This window comes from Leopardus geoffroyi, chromosome A3 (genome assembly GCF_018350155.1).
Source record: "Leopardus geoffroyi isolate Oge1 chromosome A3, O.geoffroyi_Oge1_pat1.0, whole genome shotgun sequence".
NCBI lineage: Eukaryota > Metazoa > Chordata > Mammalia > Carnivora > Felidae > Leopardus > Leopardus geoffroyi.
Window position 1 is genome coordinate 51,158,456 of NC_059336.1, and position 27,464 is coordinate 51,185,919.

Sequence of the window (27,464 nt, forward strand, 5' to 3'; positions counted from 1 at the left end):
GCCATGGTTTGGGGCATCTGGGATTGGTGCTGTGAAGGCTGAGGAGACAATGCACAGGCAGAGAAGACCCAGCTCCACTCAGGGGAGCTCACGGTCCCAGTTTATTCCAGGCTGTTGAGACCAGGGGGGAGAGAGAAAGGTGACTCCTGAGTCTGACTTGGCAGGCAAGCAGGGTTCCTACTGCTTAGGGACCAGGGCTGGCCAGGCATGCTGAGTGCTTTGGAAGGGCTGCAGGTTTAGGAGGGTTGGGCCAGTTCTCATAACTCTCTAGGCTCTAGATGCTGGCTTTGGGGGTATAAAGGAGAGAGAAAATACAGTATGCCTCTCACTTTCCTCTCAGCCCAGAATCTCTGCAAACGGCTGCCTGCTGGCCACTCCCCGATGACAGATGGCCTTGAGGAGGTAGGAATAGTCTATAAAATCAGTTCCCATATGTCCGGCACTCAGGCCGTGTGTGCAGCTACAGAGACCAGCACCAGCCCTATCTGTGGCTCTCTGCCACCCTCCACCTTTTCTCCAAACACCTGCCTCCTTCTCTTCCCCAAGGATGAGAAGGCAAAGAGTGAGATGATTTCTCAGACTTCAAACACAAGTTTTGGCTTTTGCCTCAACTGCCAGATGTGAAGCAAACAAGCAACTCTGAAAATGTAATTTGCTAGAAAAAAAAAAAGTAATTTGGTGCTTCTGAGTAATTCAATGATTTAATGAGCCCAGATGGATGATGTGGGCCTAATGTATAAGAGTCGAGCATTTAACGTTCTTGTCCAGATCATTCCAAGACTCTGAGCTATTTTTCCTGCTGCATGAAAGTAATTGATACTCCCTGTTATAGACACAAAGGGCCAAATGAACAGTTAAGGACAGCAGCTACTCCTGTGTTATGACTGTGGTGTCATAAATTATAAGAGACTGCCTTGTGTTGAGTTAAGGTTAGGTCAACCACAGCTAATTTTCAGACATAAGATTCAGGAAATCAAAAGGCTCAAAATCAGAATGAATTCTTACCACTGCATATTGCAATTAGCTTTATGTGTGAGGTTTGGCATGTCCTCCTCCTGTGTCATCTGATCTCCTCCTGACAACAGGGGTCACCGGGAGGCCCTCTGAGTGGCAGGCTTTTCAGAGCATTTGCTTCAGTGCCTACTGAGGGCGAGTGACCCCCGAGATGGTGGATGTGATCATCACAGAGCAGTTTCCCTCTAGGAACTTGGAAATAAGAGTATGCCTAAACCCCAAACACTAAGCTACAATATCAGCACATGTATTAGGTGCTTGTTGCTGTTATAACAAATTTCCACAAACTTAGTGGCATAATTTCTTATCTTACAGTTAAGTCAGACATCCAATGTAGTCACCCAGAGTGCATTCCTTTTGAAGGCTCTGGGAGTAATGCACTCCCCTGCTTTTTGCAGCTCTTAGAAGCTGTCTACATTCCTGGCCAAAGGCCCCCTCCTCCATCTTCAGAGCCAGCAATGGTCAGTTGAGTCCTCACACTGCATCACTTTGACCCTCTCTGCTGCCTTCCTCTTCTCCTTAGAGGGACTCTGTGATCACACTGGGCCTGCCTGGATAATCCAGGATAATCTCTCCATTTTAGAGTCAGCTGGTTAGCAACTTCTATCATGCCTGCAGCCTTCATTCCTCTAGGCCATGTAAGTCCCCCATGTAAGTCACAGTTTGGGGGATCAGGGCACAGACATCTTTGGGAAGCCGTTGTTCTGCCTACCATGACACAGAATAGATCAAAAAAACTTAAATCCTAACAAAGCCAAACAACTCACAGGCCAGTAAGAGGTGAGGATAAATAGACTGAGTGTGTGAACATATGGGAGAAAAGACTGTGCCAATAAAAAGTAGAGGAAGGGGTGCCAGGCAACATTGGGGGCACCACCATCTTATTATTGTATATGTCATACCATTTCATATAATCATATATGTCATTTAATATGTTATTATTGCTCTTATTATGAATTCATAATTTCCCAGGTATTGATCTATGCATTTTACAAATATTATAACTATCAGATAGGTATTAATATCCCCACTTTGTATATGGGGGAACTGGGACTCGAAGAAATGAAAATGCCTATTTGGGTAAATGGATGATAAGAGGTAAGTGTGCCGATATTTCAGAGCCACTCTGCAACTTCTCCGAGGTTCAAGAGAGCCAGGGGGCAGAAATCCAGAGGATGAGTGCAGGGAGGCTGGCCCAAGAACTCAGCCAGACCTGCCCAGGGTCAGCATATCCCTGCTGGGGAGATGGGACGTTAGACAGTACTACTGGATCCCATAACTATACTGCTGTTATGAGTTCCCCAAGTAACCTCCAGAAATGTGGCTCCCTGCACATTGTCCATAGGGCATAACATGTCCAGATGGTCCAAGGATTAGGTGCCCGAGGAAGGGTTAGTAATCGGCACTCTGGTTTACATATCAGGCCTGTGAGTTTGGCTCTTACAGATCTCCTGAGAGCTGAACCTGCCTCTAGTGAGCTGACGTGCAGGCCTGGCCAACCAGACCTGGGGGAGTTCTCCATGGTTCACTCCTCTGGGCAGCCCAAACTTCCTTCCTCTGGGAACAGTTAGGAGAGACGCTCCCAGTGTCTTCCTGAATCCTCAGGAGGGAAATTGTTACATCCCAGGGAGTTTGTACATAGGAGACACTCAGAACATGCAAGAGGCAGCCTTGTAGCACCCAGAGCCTAGCCACTCCAGGTGAGAGATGCCCCTTCCTCAGTGAGCTAGTGGTGGAAGCCTCGAATCTGAGCCCCACCTGCCTTTTGCTGCTCTCCCTCCTTCAAACCTTAAAGTGGCCTTGCACACGGCAGGCACTCTGCAGATATGTGGCTTGCAAGTGAGTGCCCAGGGCCTCCATAGCAGGGATTCCTGTTACAGCTGCTCCCCTCCAGCTGTGAGCTAAGTTTTATTCACAAGCCTGCAGGGCCCAAGGCCAAGCACTTTCTGGAGCTGTCCCAGCCTGAAGACTAAGCCTTTCCATTGTTACACCCTTGCTCCAACATGCTGGGGCTTCCTAGGACACAAGGCAGCCTAGGGGCTGCACAGGGCGAGAGAAGGGGGCATTTGGGGGCTCATTAGGCAGCAGTTTCATTTCAGGCTGTATTTTGAAAACTCTCATCACTAATGAGCTTCACAGAGTGCTGGGGACAAGCAGGGTGCCAAAAGTCTCTGGGTACAATAAGCCCTGATTAGATGGAATATTCACAGAATGAGAGTAATTCTCTGATCTTTCTAGTTAATCATGACTTGCATGGTTTAGTAGAACAGGGTATTTTAAGACCTTTTATTAAGGAGTCTGGAAGTTGAGGGATCTAGGGAGAACAGAAACTTAGGGGAGACATGAGAACAGCTTTGAAATATCTCGGCCTATCTTTCTCAGGAGCCACCAACTTTGTTACCTGGGGCAGAGGGACTGGGAACCACATTAAGAAATCATAGGCATCTGGGGGTTGGTCTTATGGAAGGATGAAGGTTCTGACATGAAAGAGCTGCCCAAAGTTGGAGGAGGCTCCTTGGAGGGAAATGGAGAAAGAAAGAGAACATGTGTGCCTGTGTGTGTGCCTGTGTGTGTGTGTGTGTGTGTGTGTGTGGTGTTTGTGTGAGATGTGAGGTGTCTGTGGTATATGGTGTGTGTGAAGTTTGTGTGTGGTGTGTATGTGTGTGTGGTGTGTGTGTGTATGGTATATGGTGTGTGTGCATGTGTGATGTGGTATGTGTTTGGTGTGTGAGTATGGTATTTGTGTGAGATGTATGTTAAGTGTGTATGTGGTATGTGTGTGTGTGTGGTGTGTATATGTGTGTGGTGTGGTATGAGGTGTGTGGTGAATGTGTGATATGTGGTATGTGTGGTGTCTGTGTGATATTTCTGTGAGATGTGTGGTATATGTTGTGCATGTGTGTATGTCTGAGGATGTGCGTGTGTGTGGTATGTGCTATATGTGCACATGCGGTGTGGTGTCGTGTTTGGTGTGTGTGGGGTGTGGTATGGGTGTGGTGGTGGGGGTGTGTGTATGTGTGTGTGTGTGATGTGAGGTAAGGTGTGAATCCAGTCTCCTCAGGGCCTGGGGGTTTGCTGTGGGGAACGCACCTCACAGTAATGGATCCTGCTGTGACGGAGTTTGGACAGCAAGTATATCTTGAACCAACAAGGGGGTGGTGATCAATTGCTGAGGATCCAGAGGCAGATGCTGATATCCTGGCAAGGCTGTGATACGGTCCATACTGTTTTAAAGCCAGAGACACCGAGATCCCTTTGTGGGCAAGTTGCACCTTGGGCAGCTGCTGACCATGCTCCTCAAAGTGGTTCAGAGACCAGGCTCTGTGGCTGGAAAGCCTTGAATTCAATCTCTGGCTTGGCTAGTTACTTTTAGCTGTGTGATCTCGAGCAAGTTACTTAGCCTTTCAAGAAGATGGGGATACTAAATTCGTAGGGTTGTTACAAGAATCACCTGAGGTAACACACACAAGGCACTTAGAACAATGCCAGCAGATGCTAAGCTGCATACACAGCATGGCCATTCTGGGTGTTTATGGCCCAAGTCCATACTGATTGTTGAGTGTCTGAATCTCCCCCTGCACAGAGCACAGAGCTTTCATTCTAAAAACAGGTGTAAATATGGACTGACATGACAACTGCTTATCGGAAATCCGTAACCAGCTCATGTTGTCCCTCCGCTGCCTGTGGAGACTGTTCTCTCAGTGGCGCTGGATCTCAACACCACAGCATCAACCCAGCCCTGAAGCCCATCATCTGGGTATGCCTTGGCAAAGTGGACTGCAGCTTATTTGTGTGGTCTGAGAGCTAAGAATGCTGTTACAATTTTAAATGGTTGAAAAAGAAATCAAAATAAGAAAAATATTTCATGACACAAGAAAATTAAATGAAATTAAAATTTTGGTGTCCATAAGTAGAGTTTTACTGGAGTGCCCACGCCCTTTGCTTCCATATTGTCTATGGCTGCCTTCATGCCGGCACAGCAGAGGTGAGAGTTGTGACAGAGACCTGCAGTGTCTGCAGAATTTACTATCTAGGCCTTGACAGAAAAGGCGTGTCACCCCCCATTTAGACAGAACTTAACTAGCCCTGCATTGGTACTGGGGGTTAGTGGATGCTCAGGACAGTGGTGCCCTTCTCAGGTTTCAGCACTGGGGTCCATGGGGAGGAGCTGGCCATCAGGCAGTGAGGCTGAGGTGAGGGAGGATTCAGACAGAAATGCCAGGACTGTTTCCTGCGGAGACTGCTCGCATGTTTACTATTTAAGCAGCGTTCCAACAAAGAAGGCACATGCAAGGGAAAGTACTTCTGTGCTATCCAGATTGGACACCATCACCTCTCACTGGAGTGCCTTCAGCCCTTATCTGAAGCTCTCTAAGGACTAACTCAAATGGGCCCATCAGCTGAGCAAGATGCCAGCCTCTGACCCCTTATAAAAGTCAAGCACGTGAGGGCCCTCGGTGGACTCAGTTTACTGCTCTGTATAACTCTAGGCTGAACTCTATGAAATTTCTGGTTTTGGTAAAAAAAAAATGAATGTTGTCACTTTTGTATGGTTTAACCCAACAGACTATACACCTTGAGGCCAATTTGGGGGTCATGTTTTATAATTCTAAGATGTCAGAGTGGGTTGAGCCTCAAGAAAAGCTGCCTCTGGGGTGGGGTACACAGGCCATGGGACTCAGTCCAGGGGTCCACTCCAGTTTCCCACAGTGTTGAGGGGAGACAGTCCTCTCACTAGCATCATTGCTCACTCTCTGGGCTCAGTGCCCCATCAGTTCTGCCAAGTTTCCTGATGAATCTCTTGCAAATCCCAAACTCAGGACCCATATGGATTCAGAACATGAAATAGGCTCCTCTTCATTCCCAAATGCTTTTTATCTTTTTTTTTTTAATGTTTATTTTTTATTTTTGAGGGAGAGAGAGAGAGAAAGAGCAAGCGAGCAGGGGAGGGGCAGAGAGAGAGAGGGAGACACTGAATCCGAAGCAGGCTTCAGGCTCAGACATGTCAGCAGAGACCCCGAGGTGGGGCTCGAACTCATGAACTGCGAGATCATGACCTGAGCTAAAGTCAGATGCTCAACCAACTGAGCCACCCAGGCGCCCCCCTAATGCCTTTTATCTGATGCTACCATCCAAGCTCAGGAACTGAGTAGATGTGGGTAAGAGGGACATTTGGTAAATTTAATCCTCAGAAAATCCCTATTGTCACTGCTCCCCCAAAATGACTCCAATCTCAGAGACCAGCCCATACCAAGGCCCCAGAGGATACGAGCCCACCCTCCCTGCCCTTACCTCTCCCTGGACAAAGGCTTGGGCTCCGGACGGATGGCAGCCATGGAGAGAGGCGCTTGCCTGGAGGGAGATGAGGAGAAGTTCAGATCCAAGGAGCCTGCCTTTCTGTGCAATGGCTCCATCCCCACTGCACCCTGCATCTCGCTCTCTATGGGGCAGGACCCTGCCCTGCCATGGATGGACAGTGAGGATACTTCGGGTCCCACGGCACCCTGGAGTGAGGTGTCCACTGCCACCAGGGCATCGTGGGTTGGAGAAATGGATGGTGGGGAGCGAGATTTCTTCTTGGTAGACGCCCCAGCAAGAAGCTTCAGCAGCCCACTTTTCTTCTCTTTCTGGAAAGACACACAGAATTGAAATCCAGTGGGTTAATACTCCTAAATGCCCTTGTTGGAGGAGGGAAGTATAATCTTATTTGGAAACTTTAAACATAATCTTGTTAGGCTGGTTAGAGGAAGAAAACAAAGCGAAGACTGAAAGGTTTTCCAACTCTTGTTTTCCTTCCTTTCCCCAAATCTGGTGCAAGTGCCCAGAACAGACCCAGGAGGCCCTGGGGCAGACCAGAAGGTGCTATTCCCAGGAGAGGGTGCTGTTCCCAGGAGAGAGTGCTGCAGGAATAGGGAGGTGGGGGGACGGGGGGACCCTCCTGACAACACACCTCCTCACCATCACAGGACCGTCCCAGACTGGTAAGACTCCAAGGAGCCAGGAGTCAACATCATTTGTCTCTCTTTACCTGGGAGAAGTGTGTAATTATTTTACATCAGGCTGAGATTAGCTTCCTCAACCCCCACCGGGTTTATAGAACCAAAGGTCATGTATCCTAGACACAGCTTCATTTGGAAACTGAGCAACACTGTATTCAAACTTTTCTGGCACAAAATTATTTATACCACACAAGAAACCTGCAGTGTGTGTGTGCGCGCGAGCACATGTGTGCATCACATATATTCCCCAAGAAAGTCATTTGCAGGCAGGGAGGACCCGAGCTGAGGTCTCAGAGCTGAAGCAGCCCCCCATGGGGGCAACTTCTCCTCATGCCCTGAATTCTGTCAATGGGAAACACCCTGATAAAACTGCTTCACTCAGCAGGTGGCTTCCTTATCTTAAGAGAGCTATTACAGGATATGACAACATTCAGGTCGTGGCTCCTTACATACAAAACTAATGAGATAATCAGAAGAATCTGCCCTTATAATCATGAAGCTATCGATATGCTCTCCTACTAGGATGTGTAGACACCTCTTCTGCTCCATAGTTCACTCCCAGTTCTCATGGAGGACTCCCCACCACACACCCCACACCAGTGGCAGGCACGACCAGTATAGGGTCTTCATCAGAGGCCCCATTTAGTACTCTCTTGGCCCTGAAGGAGCTTCTCTCCTTAGTCTCACATCCTGGGAGCTCAAAGCAGACTCTCAATATGTAAATGAGAGCCAGGTTGGGGTGGCAACACAGACCTGGAGAAAGAAAAGATCCAGGCAGTGTCCTTGGGTGGCCTGGACCAGCCACCATGTTTGCTCTGAATTCTGCATATCACTGTCAGTGAAGGGGCACCTCAGCCTCCCTCAGCATGTGCTGATTACACTGAAGCACATAAGGAAACATGAGAAACATTGCTATCTAGAGAGTTGTTTGTGAAAGAGAAAGTGTGTACATGCAGAGGTGCTTTTAGAACAACACGCTTGCCTTGGAATCTGACCATTTTTATGGCTTTAATAGAGTTCAGTTTTTTAATGTTCAATGGAAATTAGGTGGCAGGGCACATGGCGTAAAACAATGGCAGCACACAGAAGTCTGAAAGTATAGCCACTGAGTCAGTGATGCCTATCAAAGAGTCTGCTTTGGTCACAGGGCTCAGTAGACCCTGAGGTGGATAGAAGGCAGACATCCTCTTCTCACCTTCCTGTCTGCAGGGTTAGAGGCTACTGGGGGATGATTTCAGCATCACCACACTGATGCTGAAATCTTCTTAAAATTCACATATTAGGGATATGCATATCCTTAAGCTAAGTCAATAACACTTTAGTATGAACAAGTCCATGTTTTTTTTTTTCCTCTACTGTTAGCACTGATATTGACAGAAAGAAGGGAAGTAGATGTTCTTAAGACTGTACATAGAGAGGAATTTCTGGCATGGATGACCCCAGGCTGGTGGGGAGCAGGTTGGTGTGGGGTAATGTAGCAAAGGGCAACCCTCTCTGTTTGTTTCCTAGCTCTGTCCTGCTTCAACATCCATAAAGGAGTCCTGTGACACACTTAGGAGAGTTTCACTAGTTTGGCCACGAGGGGGCACCACATATCTGGCTCAGAGGGATCCCTGTCTCCCAAGTAGCTGGGGCTCCTGAGGCCACTGCCATTGAGAGGTGCTGGTGGGTGGCAGTGTGTGTCTGGTTCCTCATGATGACAGTCTCCTAACCTGAGACCATGAAGGGGAGGGCACTAGAGGTAGGAGGACACAGTGTAGGCGTGAGGGGTGGTGTCTGATGGTTCACGGCCCTCTGGGGGCTCCGGAAGGATGAGCCTGCCCAATGAGTCTAGGGAGCCATGTGGACACCCAAACTGAACACCCAGATGCACAGAATGCAGGTCGAGTATCACAAAAGCTACATGCTATCAAATTCTCAAATTCCAGTTATTAATCCAATGGGATGGTGAAGCTGGAGACTGTACAACTTCAAGAATTGTATACATACATAAGCATATGCACTTACATAAAATTATGCATGGCGTGAAATGGATCTGCAGCCCAGCCAAAGCCCTGAGGGGTCAGGAGCCACTGCCTGGCATAGTCTGCAGTCCCTGAAGGGCTGTACGTTGACCTGCCTTTGCTGCTGCCATCTTGGGCTGGGCCTAGCTCATAGAGATCATAGGGAAGGGTGCAGGCCAGCCCTGGCATCAGGCCATGTAGTCTTCTGGAACCAGAGTGTGAAGTCTGGACACTCGGCCAGCAAACATGTGTGGAGCAATTTGACAGTGCAGGGACAGCCCCTCTGGGCCATGATGCTGGAGTGTCGGCTGGTCCTGCCAACAATCCATAAGTCAGGGTGCACGTGCCCAGTGGGGGAGCACCTGCGTGCAAGATGCGGCCAGTGTCCCGGTCAAAGGGGCTCCATGTGGGAAAGCGTTTTCAGAGTGACTGTCCCCATGCCCCTGGGACAAGTGTTGGCTGCACCATATCCACCTACCTCACCTACATTCAGAGCTAGTGTCCCTGGCCTCTTCTACATATGAATTAAAGGTGGAAGGAGATAGAATGAGGACGTGCCCAGGGCAGGTAGGGAGCCTCCTGTTAGAAGTTTCAGGGGTAAGGGGCGCCTGGGTGGCTGAGTCAGTTGAGCGTCTGACTTCGGCTCAGGTCATGATCTCATGGTTTGTGGGTTTGAGCCCCGCGTCGGGCTCTGTGCTGACAGCTCAGAGCCTGGAGCCTGCTTCGGATTCTGTGTCTCCCTCTCTCTCTGTCCCTCCCGACTAGTGCTCTGTCTCTGTCTCTCAAAAATTAAATAAAGGTAAAAAAAAAAAAAAAAAAGAAGTTTCAGGAGTGAAACCATGGCCCTTCTTGGGACATCCCAGCAGGTTAAAAAGATAAAAGGAACTGACCAGGGCCCAGTTGTCAGCCAGCATGACAGCTCTTGTGGTCCATATGGTGGTGTCCTGCCTTATGAGCAAAGAAGAGGTCTGATCAACAAACACTCTGTTGCAAGACACAGGACAGAAAGCCCTGGAGCCACAGGCTGTGCCACAGAAGGGTGTTGTGAGGGGAAGATAAAGCCACTGGTCTGCTTAGCATGTTTGCATGGAAATCCAGCCTTAGCTGTGGTTTGGAAAGAGGTGCATGAATGTGATGGATAATTTTCCTGTCTCAGTTTTCCAGGATTAAGTATGACTGATCACTTTCTTAATTTGACTTTGGCAAATACTTATGTCATGACTGGAATACCCTCTCCTTTGCTGTCCATGACAGAATTCTGCTAATGCCTTCAGGATCCAGTTACTACAAGTTGCTGTGAAATTTGGTGAACTATCATGCACACAGAATTCATGGAATATGGATGTAGATATTCCAAGCCCTTTCCCTGGTGGCTGCCCTATTCTCGGTGATGTATGTTAGAATCAGCTAATGGGCACTTTGAAGGTGGTGGGAAAAGGCTCACCAATCAATTTAGGGGCAACACCATTGGACAATAAGAGGTTTTAGAGGATACAATTTCGGGTTAATGTGGGCTAAAAGTTTATCAAAGAACGATGGGTTTGTTGGGGTTTCTCCAGGGACCAGGACTAAATTAGGGACTTTTATGAGCCCAGTGAGATGCAGAGAATGGTATCCCCTTTATATTTTTGGAGCTCATTTCAGGTATGTTTTAGAGGAGTCACTGCTTTCCTACACAACTTTGTGTCAGCATTCTGCTGTCTCCATCTGTGGCCTAAATTCCCCTCTACTGAGGAGGGTCACTTTCCATCCCTAGGTTGCTCTGAATGGCCATGGTGCAGCCATTTCAGCCTTGTGGGGGTCCTCCAGTCTGAACTGTGGGAACAAAATGCCTGCCTCCCTCTCATCTTCTGTCTTCTCCCCAAATGAGTGATAAGCTACTTACTGCTTGTCCTCTGTGAGGCTGTTCACAGCTCCCCATGCAGACAACCTGCCCTTGCTGCCTGCCTCCTCTTCCTCTGTCAATGGAACAGGATAGGAGCACAGGGGCAGCCCAGGCTGGTGCATGAATACCTAGCTCTGAGTCCTGATTCCACCGACACCAAGTTGTTAAGATGACAAATGGAAGAGTGCTTTTTAAACTATGAATGCATGTTACAAATACTTGATTGTGTGGCTGTTTTTATGACGTGTTTATATGATGTGCTATTTTTAGGTTTTTGCAAAACACCTACAACCTAGTTAGCTCACAGTACATTTTTGTTAAAGGAATAAAATCCATTTCACTTCCACCTGAGGCAGTTGTGTCACTGTTAACCCTCAGATTCCCTTGAGAGATCTCCACAGGCCAACACAGCGTCTCTTGGCTCTCCAACTTTAGGTACAAAGCACCAACCAGAGAGTTGGATAGAATGTAAATGTTAGCCCCACTCTCAAAGATTCTAATTCAGCAGGTCTGATATGGGGGCAAAAAAGTGATTCTGATCCAGAAGCCAGGAAGGGATCAATTATAAGCCAACGGTCATGTGTCAACCTGTTAATGATTTCAGAAGACCACAGATAGTGCTGTAAAAACCCAGAGAGGGGACCAGCTGCATGGGAAGGTGACAAAACAAGGAAATAGTTCACTGAGTACCTACTAAATTCCCAGTCCAGGGGACTTGCATCAGTTTTAAAGCTGTGTTGTGGAATATTGGTGTGGATTGATGTGCTGATGCTGATCTGAGGGTCTGAGCTGTCCAGCAGCTCCCAGGTGGGGTCGGCCTCCCCAGTTGTACTTTGAGTGGCAAGGGCTAGTGAATGAGTAGAGGTTCAGCAAGCAAGGCAGGTCACATCAGGCAGAGGCTCAAGCCAAGGACTGCAGGCACCAGATGAGGCTATTACAGAAGTGCTGGCTCTCAAGATACACAAGTACTTTTGAAAAGCCTCCCTCAGCATATAAACAGAGCACAGTCATTTTAGAGAAGAGCTTATGAGTTACATTAAAAAACGTATGTGTGATGCAGTGCCTGGGTGGCTCAGTCAGTTAAGCATCCGACTTTGGCTCAGGTCATGATCTCATGGTTGGTGAGTTCGAGCCCTGCATTGGGCTCTATGCTGACAGCCAGGAGCCTGGAGCCTGCTTCAGATTCTGTGTCTCCTTCTCTCTCTTTCCCTCCCCTGCTCATGTCCTGTCTCTGTCTCTCTCTCAAAAATAAACATTAAAAAAAATTGTGTGTACACACACACACAAACACATATATACACACACACACTAAAATAAAGTCATACCTTACTTTAAAAGAAACATCTGGTAACTAATATTAAAAAAAGAGACATATTTGAAGGTGTTCATTCATTATAGGAAAACTATAAAACATTTTACATAATAGAATAATAGTTTTTCTGTTATGATAAAAATAGGGGTCTCCCTAGGGGCCTTAATTGTTTTATAGAACATCAATGTAAAAACTTGGCAAAAGGAAAAAGAAATCTAAAGCTTAAATTAAGAACTGCTGGGAGTTAAGAGTCAACCAAAATTATGGAAAATTCTCTGTGAAATTATAAGAAGCCAAGGGCTTTTATAAATTTGATTTATAAATGTGATGTTAAAATTTTCAGAGATACAATTCATTTCATTAGAATGAAGTAAACATGTAAACGTGACCAATTGTGCCACATTTTTTTTTAATCAGGTTGTCTCCTTTGTTAATGTATGCTAAAGAAGGTGGCCACAGTTCCTCTCAAACAGACTTACCTTCTTAACTCTTTTTTGCTTAGGGCAACATTTACAATCACTGGTCGGGCACACACAGAACACTGGACTACATACGGTGGGTAGCAAATAGACTCAGAATTGGTTGCTTAGCCCTGATAATCTGGAAAAACCTCAGCCTGAAAAATCCCCAAATGTTTGTGCCCGTGGATGAGTACATGCTCTGTTCAAAGTCAAAGGGGCAGTTGAGAACTCTTTACCTTTGAGAACAAAAGATCAAACATAATCACACATTTTCACTCTGCATTTGCATGAACTGAGATCCAGGCAACAATGGTCATAGGTCATGGGTCATGTTCAGATCTTGTGTCAACACTCAGTGACCTGGGAGCATCTGAAGACTCTCTGAGAAAAGCATAGAGATATTCCTCCAGACCGTTAATATCAGTTATTAACAGGGATGATCAGGCATAGGAAGGAGGATCTGGGCAGTATTTGGCTTTTGTGAGACACTTTCATATTTGAGTCATTAAGTCAAATGTTTATTTCTTTTTAGTTTAAGAGGGGGACCATAATAAAGGAAAAAACTGCAACCTATTGCTTTGAACATAATAGTACTAGATGTGATGAACCAGAGAGAATTTTTGTTACTAGCTTATGGAGAAGATTGTCTTATAAGACGGAACAGTAGGGGTGGCCTCGAGGCTTGGGCAGATTGGATATAATGATGGGGGTGGACTGGTGGGTGATTTGGTCTGGCTGAGGGATCAGAAGGTGTGAGGCAGATCTCACCAAAAGGAGGGGTGAGGTGTGCCTGTGAGATGAGAAAGGAAGCGGGACAGCACATTTTGGGGGCTGAGAGGGCCAGCTGAGGGGTCTAAAGTCAGCTTGGCAGACACTGGGAGCTGCACAAAGCAGGGGAGTGAGTGACTCTGGATTGGCAAGGTAAACACTTTGCGGTCATGGGTGAGGGGACTGAGTGGGGACCGTGGGGCAACAGACAGTGATGGTGACAGTCACAGGGCATTTAAAGGGAAGGTGATGCCGACTCCTACCAGCTGGAGACAGGAGGTGGGGGATATGTGCCCTGCAGCAGTGAACCTGCTCTGTGTGAGCATGGCCCTGGCAAACTCTGGCTCACACAACAAATAAAGAAAGCAAAATGAGTTTAGGAAGATGGTCAAATAATTTCAGATGCTACATCAACCTATGGGCAGTCAGGAAAATCATGTGGCCTCTGGGAAGGCCAGAGCTCAGAGAAGTGGGGGTGTCAATCCTCACAGCTGTTACAATGACCTGAAGCTGTACATTTAGGAAGGAGCTGGTGAGACTAAAACATGGTCAGAGGCCTGATGCGCATGGATTTGTCATGACAAATAGTGCGGGGCCTTCAAGGAGCCTCTAGATAGTCAAACAAGGAACACGGTGCATCCTTATCTTAATATGTTAAGATGGGCTCCTAGGTAGTAAGTTATACTCAGAAGTCTTTTGATTAGAATTTTATGTTTGGAAAGTTTCCTATTGGAGATGGGGAAAGGGTAATTAAAAGCTATGCCCTGTTAAAATTTTGATGGGGAAAAGCACATCTCAGGTTATGCCTGAACACATAGTTACTGTAAGAGCAGAGAAGGGTTTTTAACAATGTAAATATGCAATGTGTCTTCAGAAAGGGAAGAGGAATTAAAGATCTATCATAAATAAAGTGGAAGAAGTTAACAAGCTAATTAAAAGAGACATAAAAATTGTGTATTTAGCTATCGGCTATTTTAAACATTAAAACACATCTTCAAAAATGCTGCCCTCACAAAAGACTGAAGATGAAAATTGATTCACGAAAATAACGAAGAAGGGAAACAGCAGATAACAGCATGCCAATCTAATTGTGCTTTCTCCAGCTTTTGTTTTTGATGGGAGGGATACCTGCTGCAGCATGCTGCTTCTCTTGCCCTTCCTGAGGATTGAAACCATTAAGTGAAGCCTTAGTTCAGTGCTCTGCATGTGGCACTATGCTAGGCACTCTGAAAAGGGAGCTGAATGGACAGAAGAAAAAGCAGGGGTTGGATTTGTGTCCTTCGAAGCAGAGCCACAGGCATTGTGATCACAGCAATTTGTCAGACTCAGAAACAGAAGAAGAACACTCAGGAGCTGGGCCTGGCAAGTGGTTTTAGGTGACCAGCCAAGTTCAATGCAGCAGGAAAGAAAGAGTTCCTGAAGTGGAGGATACTGTCTCCCTGAGGAACTTCAAGCAGATATTCAGCCACATCATGACAGCCTTGGAGACAGATAGAGCTGGGTGTCACTGTCATTTATCAGTTGACTGATCTTGAACAAGTCACTTAACTGCTCATATGCAAAATGGACAACATAATTATATATATAACTAATTACACTGCAAATTCTTTCTCGAGAACTCACTATGAACCAGGCACTGTTCTAAGTCTTGGACATAATTAGCTCTTAGGTTCTTAAAACAGCTCAATAGAAAAACATAGTCTCTGAGATTCTAAACCACAGATGCAGGGTAATCAACCAGAAAGTTGCACAATCTGGATTTGAACCCAGGACTCGATTCCAAATTTTAATGCCAGCTGTAACTGCTTTGCCCTGAGAACTAATCCCAATATGGCACCAATAAGTGGGAGGCACCATGCAATACACTGTTGAGGTTTTTGTGTGTTTAAGTCACTTCACGGATGGGCACTGAAGTACACACATAGAGTGATGATTACAGAACTCTAATGAGGGCTGCGTCATGATGAAATACAGGGTTGCCAGTTACCCACCACCCTTGTGACACAGGCAACGCTTTGCTCTCCTGGGCTGCTTCTTCAGGATGAGATATTGACAATACCCTCAGCACTGATAGGAGGACTGAATGAGGACAGCAGGTAAAGCACCTAGCAGAGTGCCCTGCACATAGTAGGCTTTCAACAAGGAATGGCTGTCATGAATCTCAGCTATGGTGGTGGCATATGCCAGCACTGTTCATGCATTCATCTGGCCCTCAGCCAGCATTCATTTCCTGGTAGCATGGGCTGAGGCCAGAGGAATGACGACAGCACATCCGGTTATGCACCCACAAAGGAAGATCAAATAGGACTGAAGTGCCAGCTCCATGTCTCAGATCCTCCGGAAGCCTCTTGTGCAATGATAGGCTGAGAATACCCTCTCAGTCCCTGAAACAGCGCACCCAGGCTCCAAACATGAAGGACCCCCCTGGTCTCTGGTCTAGGGCAGGAATGCTGCAAGCAACAAAACCACACTAACCATGTTGTTTTTCCTTGTTTTTTTCACACTCAGCTCACTTGGTGCAAAGCACAAGGTACCCTTTCCAGCTCCCAGCAGAGTAAATAAATACAGTGACAATAAGGTGGGGACTAGAGCTATGAACCCACCTCGGCTGGGCCCCTTGTTACCCTGAACCTGACCTGTCCAGGGCACTGACATTCCTCATCTCCCATTGAGAAAGGCCCTCTCTTGGGCTCCTCCACCCTGTATTATGGCTTCTTCTCCTGACTTTCTGCACAGCTGCTGGATTCTTCCCGCCAGCACCACGCCTTCCCCCCCAAACCCCCCTACCCTGCCCCTCGCCTCAGGTGCAAACACTCCTAGACTCGGTTTCTTGCTTCACTCCTTAATGTTCTCTTGCTGGAAGCTTTGACACAGGATTGGCTCTTGAATTCTCTCTTCTGCGGTGAAAGCATCTCTAGTGCCAAAGTCTCAAGTGAGCTCTAGGTCTTTTATCTGCAACTTCATCTAGACATTCTTTTAAGACTGAAATCACATGAATAAAACCATCAAAAGATGCCTGAAGTTCTGAGCTGGAGAACTGGGGAGCCTCCCTCTGCCCAGCCCTGATTAGAGAGAGCCAGAGGTGATCATGTCCCCCATGCCTGTGCCCAGTTGAGTGGCCAAGTGACCCGAGGGGACTGAGGGGCAAAGATGGAGGCAGTGAGTCTGAGAGAGGTGCTGGGAGCTTGTGCTCTCAGCACAGTGTACAGGCTGGTACCCTGGCACTGTGCCACTTGTCCCTGTCCTCCTCTACAGAGGGCAGCAGCCTGAGGGCACCCCAGCTACTCAGGACTGTCATGTCCACACTTGCTGTTTTTCCAAACTTGCAAATGAAGGCAGCCTGTGCTCATCCTCCCCCAACCTCTTCATTCATCACTCGTTCATGTGGCAGGTCCTGCCCCTTTTCACAGGTCTGACTCTCACTCTCTAATCTCCTTCTCATCAGATTGGCAATGACACCAGCATCCCCATCCCCACAACTTGTTTTATTGAGCAGGACAGAAAGCCAAGCAAATGAACAAGGAGAGCACTGACCATATGCCTGGTGTTTTGTATACTATTTCAATTTTAATGTACCTTAGTTGGCTCAAGCTGCCATAAAAAATACCAAAGACTGGGTGGTTTAAACAGCAGAAACTTATTTTCTCATAGTCTAGAGGCTGGAAGCCCATGATCGGGGTGCCAACATGGGCAGGTTCTTGGTGAGGGTTCTTATCCTGGCTGTGGATGGCACCTTCTTGCTGAGTCCTTACGTGGCCTTTCCTCACTGCAGGTGCAATGCCTCTTCCTATAAGGCCACTAATCCCATCATGGGGTCTCACCCTCATGACCTCATCTAATAATTACCTCCCCAAGGTCTCATCTCCAAATGCCGCTGCACTGGGGGTTCATCATATGAATTTGGGTGGCAGCGGACACAGGTGTTCAGTTCATAACATTCTGCTCTTACCCGCCCCCCCCCAAAATTCACATCCTTCTCATGTACAAAGTTCATTCATTCCATCCCAATGACCCCAAAGTCTTAATTAATTCAGGCTTCCACTCCAAAGTCTAAAGTCCAAAGTTTTATCTCAATAATCATCCAAATCAGACACAAGTGAGAGTGGAGCTGTGGTTCTTCTCTGAATGGGAGCCTGTGAAGCCAGACACACCATGGGCCTCCAAAGCACAGTGGTGGCACAGCCCTAAAATAGACATTCCCATTCCAAATGGGAGTAATGGGGAGAAGGGGCGATAGGTCCCAAGCAAGTCCAAAACTTAGTAAGACAAACCCCACTGGATCCTGAAGTTTGAGAATAATCCTGTTTGGTTAGTGCCTCTCTGGTAGACCTACCTCCAAGGCTTCAGTCAGAAGCTACCTGCATGTTGGAACTGAGGTGGTGGCCCCAAAGATCTCTGAATCACCTTAGGGGTTCTTCCTCCCTTTCCTCAAAGAATAGCACATATTTGCAGCCTGATAGCTCCATGGTCCGGGCTTGTAGGATCTAAGAAGTCCTAGAGCCACCCTTCATTCCATCCTGCTTGCTCTGTCCCCATTTGTTCAAAGTGGCAGTGTCCTTGCTGATAGTCCCATCTCCACTCCTGGCCTCTGCGGAGACTGCTGGTCACTTCCCTGAGTCACAGGCATCATCATCTCTTCATCAAATTATTGTTCAGCCTCACCCTTGCATTCTCCTCAGAACATGCTCTCTCATGTTTCTGAAATATGGATAGACTAAGAATTTTCCAAATATCCAAGTTCTGATTCTTTTTTGGTTAACAATTCCTTCTTCAGTTTATTCTTTCCTCTTACATTTTGCTGTAAGCAGTCAGGAGCCAGGCCTTCAAAACTTTGCTTAATCTCCTCCACTAACTATTCAACAATATCATGGCTTGAAAGTCCTATCTTCTATAGAACATGAGAACACAGTTCAGTTAAATTCTTTGCCACTTTAAAACAAGAAATGGACTCCTTCCAGTTTCCAATAACATGTTCCTCATTTCCATATGAGACCCAAGATGCACTTCCTTAACATTCATATTTCCATCAGCGTTCTGTTCATGATTATTTACGAACTAAGAAAATAGAAGCTCGTTCTCTCCTGCTTTCCTCTCTTCTTTCTGAACCCTTACCAGAACTGCCTGTAATGTCCATTAAGCATGTACCTCAAAACTCTCCCAGGCTCAGCCGACTGCCTGGTTCCACTGCTGCACCCACATTTTTAGGTATTTGTAAGAGCACCATCCCACTTCCTGGTACCAAAATCTGTGTGGGTTTGCTCAGGTTGTCCATAACAAAATACCATACACAGGGTGACTTAAGTAACACAAACTTATTTTCTCATAGTCTGAAAGCTGAAGGCCCAAGGTCAGACTACCAGCATGGTGAGGACTCCCTTCCAGGCTTGTAGACAGTGCCTCCTCTCGTGTGCTCGTGTGGCTTTTCCACAGGCTCTTTCTCCATGTGGAGAGAGAGATCTCTCTCTCTCTTCCTCTTCTTCTAGGGCCACTGACCCCATCATGAGGGCCCCACCTTCAAGACCTCATCTAATCCCAATTACCTACCAAGAGCTCCACCTCACACTGAGGGATAGTGCTTTAACTTATGAATTTTAGGGGGACATAAACATTCAATCTAAAACAGTTCTCTACACAGTAGCTGTGTAAGGGTCATAGTCACCTCATTTACAGATGAGGAAATTCAAGTTCAGAGAGATGAAGTGGGTGGGATTAGGCTTTGGATCCAGGTTTCCATGTTGAATCCCAGGCCTTCTCTACCTGTCATGCCACCTGCCATTCCCATTGCACTTGGTGAATGAGTAAACGGAGGGAGGGTTTATTGTTCCTTCATTCCTGATATCACCATGGCCTCTGTCCTGGGCCTTCCCATCCCTGATCTGCCCCAGGCACCAGGGCCTGGCTAAAGTTCTGGAGTATTACTCAGTGTCCGATGATAACCAGTCTTTACATACTGCCCCTGAACACACCTCCAGGGATGAACTGGCCTGAACGACCCCATAGGTCCTGCAGCTCCATGAACCAGCCTCCACACAGTGAAACTATCTGAGTAACAGATATTGGGTGCCATCCCTAGATCTAATACAGCATATCTGGGTGGGTCAGCTGAGTCACATCACAGGGACAGAGCACTGGCATCCCCAGTTCCTCTCCTTGCTATTCTCTTTCTTCTCACCCCACTGCCACCAAAGCCTTCCCCAGGGTCCCAGGCTCAGCTCAGGACAGCACTCCACTAAGGTGCTGAACAAGGAGGATCAGAGCCTGGTGGGCTGTGGCGGCCTCACTTTAACCTTTTTCATTGTGGTCCCATGACACTGTCACTCCACACAGTAGGTGAAGCCGGGGTCATGGCACCCTGGGCAGGTGCAGTCCACCAATGGTGGGTGCTGAGTGAAAGAGGGATGTGCATGGCTTGGAAAACATGGAGTAGGCTTGTTGGGTGTGCACTGGGAAATTACGGGTCATAGGGAACTGGGATGCTCATTCTGAAGCTAAGATACCAGACTAAGACTGAACAAAGTAGGGGAAAATAAGCAAGGCAGCATGGCAGCAAAGAGCAGGATGCAGACTACCTGGCTTTACTCCAGCTCCTACTACTTACCAACCATAACACCTTGAACAAGCAACCTAAATTTTCTGTGCCTCAGAAATGGGGTAACAGTAGTACCTACCACAGAGAGTTGTTATAGGGACCAAATGAAACCATATAAGCTAGATGCCTGATACCTGAGAGATGCACATTTGCCTGTGGTCACCATCACCACCACTGTCAATATGGTTACTACATGGATGTTTGGTACCATGCAGATACTGGACACAATACCTTCTTTCTGCAAGAATAAGTCTTGGTATGAATGATCCTTAAGTGTCACTCCATAGCTGCTGTTTACTATGTTGGAAAAGAAAATATCACATCTCAGCCAAAGGAACAGTGCAGGATCTAGTCTTCTAAAGCAATGGTATTCACAGGTAGCAATGCTGAAGTCACCCTTCCTATAGGTTGTGATGACATGTTTGGCCCAAGCTACAGGGGGTATCAGGTTCTCAAAGCAGTCCATGCCCGTCTTCCTAATATTAAGAAACTGATGATCTATTTCAACTGAAAAATGAGGAGGCAGGGGAGCATGTGTAGGTGCCCAGCACTAACAGGTGGCAGGCTTGGATGGGGCCATAGAGTTTGGTAGGACTCCCAGCACCCCAGGCCACTGCCTCCTCTGCCAGTGACATCACTGGGAGCTGGAAAGCAATACTCTATGGGATGACATATTCAACAGAATTTATTTTTGCACTTAATTGAAAAGTAGTAGGGGAACATGTGGGTGGCTCAGTCAGTTGAGCATCCAACTTCAGCTCAGGTCATGATCTTGTGGTTCATGACTTCAAGCCCCACATTGGGCTTGCTGCTCTCAGCCTGTTAGTGCATAGCCTTCTTTGGATCTTCTGTCCCCCTCTCTCTACCCCTCCCCTGCTTGTCCTCCATCAAAAACAAACATTAAAAAAAAGTAATGAGCTGGAGGTAGCTACAACAGACACGTAATTTTCTGGCTGAATGCAAGGAAAGAATGAGAGGTCACAGAGCTAGATCTTGGGTGATATAACAGATTGAATTTTGTAAATATGCCCACAACACTGTCTCTCCTCCCACCCACCTTCCTTGCAAAGTGACTTCAATACTCCCCTTGATAAAGTGATAGGAGTCATGTCTCATTCCCATGTGTTGGAGACCTTGTGAGAGCCTCCACTGACAGAGCACACTGGGAACGTCACTTATGATCCAAGACATGAAGATGTCATGCACTCAGTCTCAGAACCCAGCCGCCATGCTGCAAAGAAGCCCAAGCTCTCCCATGTACAGAAACCATGGGGAGGCCACAGCTGGTGTTTGAAGAACAGCCTCACAGAGGTTCCATTCAACTGCCAGCATCAACTGCCAAACATTTGAGCAAGCAGGCCTGAAGGTGGCTCTGGTCCCAGCCAGTACACCCTTCACAACCTTCATACACTCAGCTGAGGTCCCAGACGTGGGGGAGTAGAGACAGCCTTATGGGTGTGACCTGCCCAAGGTCCTGACCCACAGAACATGAGACAAGAATATCAAAGTGTTGTTTTACACCATGGAGTTTTGGGGTGATTTGCTATGTAGCAAGAGTAACTGGGGCAGATTTCACTTTGACCTGTCATGAGATTTCCTAGTCCAGACCACGCCTAAACAATAAAAGTGTTGGCACTGCTATCATTGGGTATAAAGATCTCACACATGAGCTACACACACACACACACACACACACACACACACACACACACACACTGCATTTGTGATAAACAAGTATGGGATGAAAAGACTAAAACATATCCCAGCAGACTTCTTTGGAAAATGTTATAGAAATATTGGAAACATGTACAATTGAAGGCTAACCAGGCATCCAAATAATAGATGAGAAGAATTTTGTCAGGAAAGATGCCAAGATCTGAACTTCAATATATTTTTACTGGAAATATCAAGAGCTCTAGATAACCTAATACAGTCAAACCAAATAGCAGGGTCATAAAAACCAACAAGATGGGGTGTTCAGAAGTTCGGATTTCCAAGCATAACTAAGAATTTGGGTAGAAGGGTTTTACCCAGAGGATGCATTGTTTTAGACAGCCCACAGAATTCAATTCATGCAAGTGTGAAAATATTAAATAGGTGACTTTACAGAAGCCAAGAAAGAGAGAAGAAATAAAAAATAGACAGAAGGTGAAACTTAACAAGATTGTGAGGGCATAAAAACATTTAAATTGCTTGCCCAAAATTCTGCCTCCAACCTGGCAGCTCATTTTCCTCTGTAAAGACACTGCTCAGCTTGCTTAGAGCCCTTGGTGGGCCCTTTTGTCACTGTCAGTGGACAGGATGCTCAGGGGACCTTTTCCCCAAGGGCCTCTCTAAACCTTATAATCACTCAAGTGGTATTTCATTAGCTGGGTGGGGGGTGTGAGGAGGCAGACATGCAGGGACCTCGCAGCAGGGGAGAGATCTCCTTTGTTCAGGTCTACACTGAAGAGAGGATTCTATGGGGCTATGAGCTAATCACTTCAAATCCCTATCTACTGCTGGGAGACACCTCAAGTAGGGGGTAGCTCTCTCCTACCCACACATGTCTGGTTGGGAGAAGGACTCTCTGATCTATTGCACTCCTTTTAGGGACTTCAGGATTTGGTGACATGCAGCTGACTGCATATGGCTTGTTTCTTCTTTGGAGGGCAGAGATGACATGGTCTTTGGAGGTGAAGGCTGTGCCTTTGTAGAGATGTGAGGAGAAATTTTCTCTTCTCTGGGTCAGTTTCTAACAGTCATCATCTGATGTAAGATTTATACAACCAGAGAGTCTTCTGCTCAGGGGGAAGGAAGTGTAAGCTTCAAAAATTTCCAGTGTTCACCAAGGTTATGGCCATTCAGGGTCAATGTCTTCATAATCACCTGTTGAGGCTCATTAAGAGGCCAAGGGCACTTTAAGAGAGCATCCAAAAGACCAGTATCTCTTAATCCTTGACATAGTAGATCCCAGCTTGACAAGAAAGTTCAAATGTTTTGTATATCACATCTCATTGTAAGACCTGTTTGAAGAGTGTAAGATGGTCTGAGTATGGGTACCTCATCTTGGGGCTGTGGCACAATTAAAGGCTCACATGAATGTGATCTTCACATGCATGTGATATTTGATCTTCACCCAATCCCAAGAGGCACTGTGCCAGCACCGCTGGTGTCCCTTATGAATGTCACACTGTAGGACGTTAGCAGGTCTGGTGTGGGCAAAGCAAAGGAAACAACAAGCTTCTTGACTAGGCTAGGATATTCTTGAGCCTTCACTATGCTAATAAGCTAAATTTTTAAAAATTTAATTTTATCTTGATAATAACACTTAACACTGTACCCTCTTAACAAAAATTTTAAGTATCCAGTACAGAACTGTGTACAACATAATATTGATGACCACAGGTACAAGGTTGTACAGGAGATGTCCAGAATGAATTCATCCTGCTTAATGGGAACGTTATCATCAGGCATATGTTTCAGTTAACCATGATGAATAAGTTTTAATAAGCTAAATATTACTGCAGTAATGTTTTTGATAGGCCTAAGACTCTTGAAAATGAAGAAAGGATTCTGAAGATTTGGAAAGATAATGAGTTGCCAGGACAATATCAACATAACCAAGGGGGCAGAGCCAGGCCTGGGCCCCAGTAGTCCAACCCTTGATTTGTGGTTCTAGGCACACTGCTAGTTTATATACCAGTGGTTCTCAACTAGGGAAGATTCTGTTCCCCAGGAGACATGGGGGAAATTTCTGGTTGTCACAACTGGGGTACATCATGCTACTGGGATCTAGTGGGTAGAAACCAGGGGTGCTGCTCAACACCCACAATGCACATGAAAGTCCCCACAATAAAGAATTGTCTGGCGCAAAGAATGTGAAGGCTGCAAAGCCTTTGTTGATATGGCAGGTGGCAGGCTCTCCCTGAGGGTCTGTCCCTGTCCCTTGCTGACAGCCATTGTGGGAGAATGAATGCAGACGCTGGCTGTGGGCTGGCTGTACCCTGGTTGCCACTCAGCATCACACTCCTCTCCGTGCTTTGGCTCTGAGATCCAGGCAGCTGCAGGAACTGAGCTTGGACCAGCTCTTGGGAGGAAGCAGGGCCAGCTGCTATGTTGTGTGGGTTTGCTTTGGGGAGCTAGGAGGTGGAGGGATGATGAGGAGTGTGTTTGGTAGACAGGATGATCCACAAGCACTTGGGAGATTCACAGATAACACTGAAAGGTACTATTTCAGCTTCTGTGATCTGGGGAGGGGGTTGCTGCCCTTCTTGGTGCTCAAGCGGGCAGGGTGAAGCTGGCTCCTGGAAGGTTGCTAAATTCTCCAGCCAAGAGGGCACACTTATCCTCCCATCTTAGAGCATTAGGGATGGCAGACCTCCAGAACCATCAGTATTGCCCCAGTATGCTGTGATGCAAAGAAGTATCTGTGGCATTTTGGACAGTGGACAGGGCCTGGCCCTGATGCTGCCCAAAGAAGGCCAATAAGAAGCTTCCTTGCCTCCTGGCTTCCATGTGTGGCCCCCTTCCAGCAGGTGGCCCATGGTTCTGAAGACAATATACACACACACAGGTGTGGCTGTGAGCCTTGGTGCTATTCTGACTGTAACTCCACCCCCAGGCTGATGTGGGCCTCACACATTACTGCCACGTGTTCCCAGAGGGATGTGCCCTATTCTTGGTCATGCCCATGTTTCCCTTCAACAGGGTGCCACGTCCATAGTGGAAAGGGCCCCCTTCCTCTCCCAGACCTCTGCTGGGACATCAGTAGGCAAACATATGTGGTCAGAGCATGTTTGTAGCCAAAGAGCACACAGAAGCCCAAGGGCTTTCTTTTTTCAACTGATCTGACCCATAACTATCAAAGTCATAACTCAATCTCTTCTTAATCTGAAAGAACAGATACAGACAGCCGGACCCATACCCACTTCCCCAGGGAGGGGTCACAGGCCTGCACCTGTGTGCATACACGCATGTATTCTTGTGCAACTGTGCATCCAACCTCCCTGGCACCTGTACCTTCTGAACACCTGCCAGTTGTGAAAAATGCCACCCCAAGCACCTCATTCTATGTCTCAAGTGTCTTAAGTGCAAGCCACGACCCCAAAACCAAGGTGATGAGGCCAAACAGGCATGGAACATTTCTCCCAGTGCCACAGCCCACTCCATGACCATGGTCTCCTGCACCTTTGAGGGAAAGAGAGTATCTACATGGACTTTCTGACCCTAAGTGGGGGCTGCATTCATGTGTGGGGATGTGTCACTCTAGGAGTAAGGACAACTCTGCTGATGAGAGGCAGCAGCACAAGAGAGCAGGTAGGAGACACAGCAGGAGAGAGACTGCAGGAGGACAAGGCTGCACGGATGCCCAGTGGGAGCCTCTTAGACAGGCTCACTCCAGCTCACCATGGGGCAGGGTCAGCAGTGAGAGGGGGCCATGGTTGGGGGGAGCAGGCAAGGTAGGGGGTACATGGACAGGCCTGGAAGCTGCAGCAGGATGTGGGCACTCCCCTCCCTCCCCCACCATGAGCCCTATTCATGCTTTTAGGCTCCATTTAGAAAACATCTCCCCTCTGAAAGTCTGATGAGCACTTTCAGAAGAGTTTATTGCTCTGCCCTGTCACATGTCTCTTGTTTAAGGCCCTCTTTGGCCTCTATACTCACTGCTTTTAACTCCCCCTACAAAGAACCACAAGGGCACAAAGCTCATCATATTCACCCTGTATCCAGTGCTGAATGCTGGCAGTGCCCCCAGAGCACCCCATATCTGGAATGTGGAGCCAGCCTGCACTTGATAAGCGGCCACAGGCCCAGTGTGCAGTTGCTCTCATGGCCAAAGGGGAGGCCCAGGCATAGGCAGGGCCAAGTCCTTGGGGGAACCTGGATGCAGAACGGGGACCAGACCAGACCTCTGGGTAGCACTCATACTTCCAGGCAAGCAGCTGTTCTCTTGAGGCAAACTATTGCAGAGTGGAGACGGAGTTCACTGGGTTTAATATAGTTAAATGAGGGAGGGACACAATGCTGAGGCTGCAGTTCTTTACAGATTCTTCTGGACTCAGCACCTGAGAAGCTGCAGCGTGTGACCCTGAGCCTTTGACACCTCATCCAATGCCATAATCTCTTCACAGAAGTAGGAAGGGACCTTTAACTCAGTAGAATTTATAGCGTCACATTCCTTTCTTTAAAATTGCTTTAGGAGATCAGGCCAAAAGGCAGATGGGCAGGGACAGGAAACTGGAACAGCCCTGCTTGCTCTAGGACATCTAGGCTATGCTGTGGTTTTGTCCTGTTAGGACAGCTTTGCCTCACATTTGGATTTCCAACAGGCCTCTGGCTCATTTTCTACAGAACCACTACAGAACTATCAAAATTATTAGATTACATAAAATGAATTTGGATGAGATCTCTGTAAAATCTGGCATCCTTCTGAAAGATTTCTGGAATGGAACAAGAAAGATGAAACACTTTATTATTTACTCAGGTATGCCAAGCTCATGTGCTTTCTGAATTGTTTTTAAACAAAACAGAGGGATAGAAATAACTTTGCCCAGCCTGAAAGGCAGCAGCAGGGTGGTCAGTTATGTGTGGAAGTAGCAGCATGCTTCATCAAGGGGATGCAGGGTTTCTGAGGCTCAGTTATGAGTCAAAGCTATTACTGCCATTAGTGCTGACCATTGGCGACAGCATCCTGGCACTGACAGACAAGCTCTACAGGATGATCTGAATTTCCTTCCTGTATCTGTGTGCTTCTTAAGACAGACTGCTTCCAGGAAATGTGAGATGCACACCCTGTCAGGGACTACCCTCAGAGATGCAGATGAGGAAGGGCTCAGAGGCCTGCTGGCAGGGGTCCTCTCCTGCTACCTCCCTGACACTACCCTGCCACTGCCCCACTGGGAGCAGCCAGGCCCTGGCCAGGCAGAACCTCCCTGAGCAGGGGCCCAAATCTGGGCTCTCTTCCACGTCCAGTCTTCAGTTGGCAAAAGCTCCTAACTTCCTCTAAGGAGCCACTGTCATGAGGCCATGTGTGGCTGTTATTATTACACTAAAATGATTAGAAAAGGAAATCTGGGAGAAGTTGGCAGAATGCAGGTGTACTCAGTTCTACAAGTCCATCTGTCCCGGGGGCCCACCGCTCTGCTCTTGCCTGAATTACTGGTCTCATTGTGGAAGAAAATGGCTCACCTCCCAGACCAACTGTCCACACAGACCTAACTTCCGGATAGTTGCCAAGCTTCTACTTCACCTGTGGCTGAGGAGTCTTAGCAAAGGAGAATGTGGGAACAGTTTAGTAAGAAGTGCTTCATGCGGAAGGGCAGGATTGAGTTAGTCATGCACTGTGGGTTAGTTTATCTTCTGATTTAACTCTGGGCACTGTTTCCTATTGTGGATGTGGAAGCTGAGGTGGAGTGGGGGGTGGGGAGTCTGTGGAAAAAGAAGACCCATCC

The 27,464-nt window shown here is 47.2% G+C and overlaps 1 protein-coding gene across 1 annotated transcript in view; it reads right to left on the minus strand.

Annotated features, from left to right (window-relative positions):
- Window positions 1-27,464, minus strand: part of SH3RF3 (SH3 domain containing ring finger 3) — a 372,140-nt gene that overhangs the window by 6,005 nt on the left and 338,671 nt on the right. The window contains exon 9 of the mRNA XM_045443725.1: window positions 6,307-6,641. Within this exon, the coding sequence (XP_045299681.1) occupies window positions 6,307-6,641 (335 nt within the window). The remainder of the gene's footprint in view (window positions 1-6,306; window positions 6,642-27,464) is intronic.